Here is a 5856-nt window from a genome sequence, read left to right on the forward strand (position 1 = left end):
AATAATGACTAATGAATTGGATCGATGACTAAAGAGAAGCTTGTTGTTGTTGTTGTTGTTTGCTAGTCTGCTGTTGTGCTGTTGTCCCACTGCCCTTTTCTATGGCATCTTTGGATATTGAACCTGTGTCTGCAATTGCAACAAATTTACAAACAAAAACACATCTGCAGATTTTACTTGATTCTCAACTTACCAAATCACAGCCAAATGCAAAGCTGTCTCACCCCATCGGTCTTTCGCTCCGACCTGGCCTCCTGCGTCTATCAAAATGTCGATGATTCTTCTATCGGCGCCCACTTCAGAGGCCAACATTAAAGGAGTTCGTCCCAACCAATCACTAGGTTTATTAATCTGTAATGAAGAAAGTGAGGACATGTGAAATAGAGAAATTCCATTTTCTCCCTCTCTCTCTCTCTTTTCTCTCTTTGTCTCTCACTCTCTTTCTCGTTTTCTTTCCTCTTTCTCTCCTTCTTTCTCTCTCTATCTCCCTCTTTCATTCCTATACTTCTCTTTCTCTCTCTCTTTCTTTCTCCTCTCTCCGTGTCTCTTTTACTCTATCTCTCTTTTCTCTCTTTGTCTCTCACTCTCTTTCTCGTTTTCTTTCCTCTTTCTCTCCTTCTTACACTCTCTATCTCCCTCTTTCATTCCTATACTTCTCTTTCTTTTCTCACTTTCTCTCTCTCTCTCTTTCTTTATCGTCTCTCCGTGTCTCTTTTACTCTCTCTCTCTCTCTCTGTTTTCTCTCTTTGTCTCTCACTCTCTTTCTCGTTTTTTCCTCCTTTCTCTCATTCTTTCTCTCTCTATCTCCCTCTTTCATTTCTATCCTTCTCTTTCTTTTCTCACTTTCTCTCTCTTTCCCCTTTTTCTCTCTCTCTTTCTTTCTCCTCTCTCCGTATCTCTTTTACTCTCTCTCTCTCTCTGTTTTCTCTTTGTCTCTCACTCTCTTTCTCGTTTTCTTTCCTCTTTCTCTCATTCTTTCTTTCTCTATCTCCCTCTTTCATTTCTTTCCTTCTCTTTCTTTTCTCACTTTCTCTCTCTTTCTTTCTCTCTCCGTGTCTCTTTTACTCTCTCTCTCTCTTTCATTTCTCTCTTTTCCCATTTTCCTTTCCTCTCTTTCTCTCTCTCTCATTTCCTTCCCCTTTCTCTTTTTCTTTTTTCTCTTATCTTTCTCTTTATCTATTTTTCAATTTCTCTCTTTCTCTCTCCGTATCTCTCTCTCTTTCATTTCTTTCCCTTTCTATTCTTACATTCTTTCTCTCTTTTTCTTTCTCTCTTTTTCTTTCTCTTTCTCTCTTTTTCCACTTCTCTTTCTTTATCTCTCTCTCTATTACCTTTTTTTCTTTCTTTCTCTCTCTGTCTCCTTCACTATTCCTTTTCTCTCTTTCACCCAACCTTTTTCTTTTTCGTCTCTCTTTCTCTTTAACTTTTATCTCTTTCTCTCTCTTTCTCTCTGTTCTTCTCTTTGCCTTTTCTATCTTTCTTCCTTTTTCTCTTTTACTTGTCTCTCTGTTTTTGATGTCTTTTCTCTTTTCTTTTCTCTCTCTCTCCCTTTCTTCTCTCTTTCTTCTTCTCTCACTCTCTCACAATTTCTTTTCTATTTTTCTCTCTCTGTCTCTTACTCTTTGTTCTCTCTTTCTCTCTCTTTCCTTCCGCTTTTCTCTCTCTCTTTCCTATCTTTCTTTCTCTCTCTCTATTTCCCAATCTCTTTTCTCTCCTATATTCCCCTCTTTCCCTTTTCTCTTTCTCTCCCTCTCCTATTCTTATCTCTCACTTTCTTTTTCCCCCTTTCCCTCTTTCTTTCTCCCGCTTTCTTTTTCTCTTCTCTCCTTCTACCCCACTCTTTTACCTTTCTCTCCTGCTTTACTTTTCGCTCTTTTTCTATTCTCTCTTCATTATCTCTCCCTTTTCTTTTACCTCTTTCTCTCTTTCTATCACCCTTTTTCTCTTTCGTTCTAACTCTCTCTTTCTTTCCTATCTTCCTCTTTCTCTCTGTTATCTCTTTTCACTGGTAATTTTTCTCTTCTCTCTTCCTCTCGCTCTCTCACTTTCCTTTTCTCTATTCCTCCCTCTCCCTCTCATTCTTTCAGTCTCTTTGTCCTTTCCTTTCCCTTTTCTTTCCCTCTTTTCCTTTTCTCCCTTTAAGGGACTTACATTTTTCTTTTCTCTCCTCTCTTGCCTTCTCCTTTCTTTTCTCTCTTTCTCCCTCTTTCTTTTCTCTCATTCTCTTTATTCCTTTTACGTCTCTTTTAACCCTCTCTTTCTCATTTCTCTCTCTTTCAGTGTTTCTTTTTCCTCTTTCTTCCTCTCTCTCTCTCCCATTTTCTCTCTTTATTTCTCTCAGTACCTTTTTCTTCTCTCATCTTCCATCTTTCTCTCTTCCTCTCCCTCTTTCTCTTTTTCTATTCTCGCTCTCTTCCTCTCTGCTTCTTTTCTCTCTCTTTTTATTTCCTGGCTTTCCTTCTCTCTCATTTCCTCATTGTCTTTCTCTCTTTCTTTTTCTTTATCTCTCTACCTTTCGTCTTCTCATTCTTCCTCTCGTTTCTTTTTATCCTTCTTCCTCTCTCTCACTCTTTCATTTCTCTCCTTTTTCTCTTGTTTCTTTCTCTCTCTCTCTTTCCTTTCTCGCTCTCTCACTTTTTCCTCCTTCTTTCTCCCTCTTGTTTTCTTTTTATCCTTCTTCCTCTCTCTCACTCTTTCATTTCTCTCTTTTTAATATCGTTTCTTTTTTCTCTCTCTTTTTTTCTCGCTCTCTCGCTTTTTTCTCCTTCTTTCTCCCTCTCGTTTTCTTTTTATCCTTCTTCCTTTCACTCACTCTTTCATTTCTTTCTTTGTTCTCTTGTTTCTTTTTCTCTCTCTCTTTCCTTTCTCCTACTTTCGCCCTCTCGTTTTCTTTTTATCCATCTTTGTCACTCTCATTCTTTCATTTCTCTCTTGCTTCCCCTAGTTTCTTTTTTCTCTCTTTCTTTTCTCGGTCTCTCACTTTTTTCTCCTTTCTTCCTCTTGTTTTCTTTTTATCCTTGTTCCTCTCTCTCACTCTTTCATTTCTCTCATTCTTCCTCTCGTTTCTGTTTCTCTCTCTTTCTTTTCTCGCTCTCTCACTTTTTTCTCCTTCTTTCTTCCTCTCGTTTTCTTTTTATTCTTCTTCCTCTCTCTCACTCTTTCATTTCTCTCTTCTTCACGTTTCTTTTTCTCTCTCTTTCTTTTCTCGCTCTCTCGCTTTTTTCTCCTTTCTTACTCTCGTTTTCTTTTTATCATTCTTTCTCTCTCTCACTCTTTCATTTCTCTCATTCTTCCTCTCGTTTCTTTTTCTCTCTCTTTCTTTTCTCGCTCTCTCTAATTTTTTTTCTCCTTCTTTCTCCCTCTCGTTTTTTTTATCCTTCTTCCTCTCTCTCACTCTTTCATTTCTCTCTGTCTTCCTCTCGTTTCTTTTTCTCTCTCTTTCTTTTCTCGCTTTTATCTCCTTCTTTCTCCCTCTCGTTTTCTTTCTTTCCTTCTTCCTGTCTCTCACTCTTTCATTTCTCTCTTTCTTCCTCTCGATTCTTTTTCTCTCTCTTTCTTTTCTCGCTCTCTCTAATTTTTTTTCTCCTTCTTTCTCCCTCTCGTTTTCTTTTTATCCTTCTTCCTCTCTCTCACTCTTTCATTTCTCTTCTTCTTCCTCTCGTTTCTTTTTCTCTCTATTTCTTTTCTCGCTCTCTCGCTTTTTTCTCATTTCTCAGTTTCTTTTTCTTTTTATCCTTCTTCCTCTCTCCATTCTTTCATTTCTCTCTTTCTTCCTCTCGTTTTTATTCTCTCTCTTCCTTTTCTCACTCTCTCACATTTTTCTCCTTCCTTCTCCCTCTCGTTTTCTTTTTATCCTTCTTTTTTTCTCTCACTCTTTCATTTCTCTCTTTCTTCATCTCGTTTCTTTTTCTCTCTCTTTCTTTTCTCGCTTTTATCTCCTTTCTCCCTCTCGTTTTCTTTTTATCCTTCTTCCTCTCTCTCACTCTTTCATTTCTCTCTTTCTTCCTGTTCGTTTCCTTTTTCATTCTCTTTCTTTTCTCACTCTCAGTCTTTTTTCTCCTTCTTTCTCCCACTCCTTTTCTTTTTATCCTTCTTCCTCTCTCTCACTCTTTCATTTCTCTTTTTCTTCCTCTTGTTTCTTTTTCTCTCTCTTTCTTTTCTCGCTCTCTCGCTTTTCTCTCTTCTTTCTCCCTCTCGTTTTCTTTTTATCCTTCTTCCTCTCTCTCACCCTTTCATTTCTCTCTTTCTTCCTGTCGTTTCCTTTTTCATTCTCTTTCTTTTTTCACTCTCAGTATTTTTTCTCCTTCTTTCTCCCACTCCTTTTCTTTTTATCCTTCTTCCTCTCTCTCACTCTTTCATTTCTCTTTTTCTTCCTCTTGTTTCTTTTTCTCTCTCTTTCTTTTCTCGCTTTCTCGCTTTTCTCTCCTTCTTTCTCCCTCTCGTTTTCTTTTTATCCTTCTTCCTCTCTCTTACTCTTTCATTTCTTTCTTTCTTCCTCTCATTTCTTTTTCTCTCTCTCTTTCTTTTCTTGCTCTCTCGCTTTTTTCTCCTTCTTCCTCCCTCTCGTTTTCTGTTGATCATTCTTCTTCTCACTCTTTCATTTCTTTCTTTTTCTCTATCTCTTTCTTTTCTCGCTCTAGCGCTTTTTTCTCCTTCTTTTTCCCTGTCGTTTTCTTTTGATCTTTCTTCCTCTCTCTCACTCTTTCTTTTCTCTATTTCTTCCTCTCGTTTTCTTTTTCAATCTCCTTCTCTTTATCTTTTCTCTCGTTTTTTCTCTCTCTCTTTCTCTGTTTCGTTTCTTTTTGTCTTCTCTATAGTTCTCTCTCAATTTTCCTTTCCTTTCCTCTATTCCTCTCTTCTTTTTTCTCTTTCTTTTTCTTTCTCTCTTCTACTTGTTTCAGTCATGAGACTGCGGCCAGGCTCGGGCTCCTATCGATTTTGTCTTTTATGTGTGGTACCTTTTCTGTCTAATTAGCATAACCTACAGCTCTCTTTTGCTCCAGGGCTATGTAACAGGGATACAAATACACCAACACCGGTTTTCAATTAGCAGTTAGGGACACACACTTGCATAGATACACATGCATACACACACACACACACACACCACATATACGAGTTCATAACACCTGTAAGGATGTGTTTTATTTATTCACCAAAGTGAATGGAGCCTGCAGGAAGCTCTTATATCTGTCACACTTCCGTTCATGGGCCTCGTTACAACCCGCTCCCCACGTGACTGTTCGTTCAATTATGATAATTTTCTGGGCCTTTTTAGACATCAGAACTTCATCAGGCCTCAGGGTTGTATGGATAACCTGGGGAAACTGCAATCTCTTCCCTAAGTCTACCTTCATATCCCATGGTTGAGACCCTTGCAGCAAGCTATGTATTGCTTTTGCTGGCTTTACTGGTTTCTCTCCCTCTTCAACGAACTTAATTGCGGCAGTTATCTTCCCTTGGTGATGATGTTTCTTACACCTTTACTGCTCCAGGGTGTGAGTAAGTATTTGTATCTTCCTTGAGAAAGAGTTATTCTGCACCCTGCCAGGATGTGTGCCAGAGTGCCCCTTTCCCACAAAGTCTACACAGCTGGTCTTCCCTCAAACCCTATTTGTACAGGTTTGTTGGCGTCGGGAGTGTGTCATACACAGCTCCATGCAGGAAGGAGATCTGCAAAGGTTCCAGCCTCCACAGGTCAGTCCATGTGAGCTTCCTCTTAGGGAGATCCCATTTAGTCCATGCACTCAGAGATACCAACTCCACAGCTCTTGATTTCCTTTTATCTTCCTCCTGGTACCGCACCGCTTTCTCGGTCATATCCCGCCTCTCCTTGGTGTCTACTTTCTTCTATTG

The 5856-nt window shown here is 38.9% G+C and overlaps 1 protein-coding gene and 1 pseudogene across 3 annotated transcripts in view; both read right to left on the minus strand.

Moving 5' to 3' along the window:
- The window catches only part of LOC115231018 (E3 ubiquitin-protein ligase MIB2-like), a 31928-nt gene extending 31412 nt beyond the window's left edge, over window positions 1-516 (minus strand). For all 3 annotated transcript variants that reach the window (XM_029801114.2, XM_036499917.1, XM_036499916.1), the window contains exon 1: window positions 194-516. In XM_029801114.2, coding sequence (XP_029656974.1) covers window positions 194-375 — 182 coding nt within the window. In that variant the 5' untranslated portion in view covers window positions 376-516. The remainder of the gene's footprint in view (window positions 1-193) is intronic.
- A 335-nt stretch (window positions 517-851) lies between these two features.
- On the minus strand, window positions 852-5357 carry LOC115231019 (annotated as a pseudogene).
- Window positions 5358-5856: the final 499 nt, after the last annotated feature.

The sequence above is a fragment of the Octopus sinensis genome, unplaced genomic scaffold, assembly GCF_006345805.1.
Source record: "Octopus sinensis unplaced genomic scaffold, ASM634580v1 Contig17162, whole genome shotgun sequence".
Taxonomy (NCBI): Eukaryota; Metazoa; Mollusca; class Cephalopoda; order Octopoda; family Octopodidae; genus Octopus; species Octopus sinensis.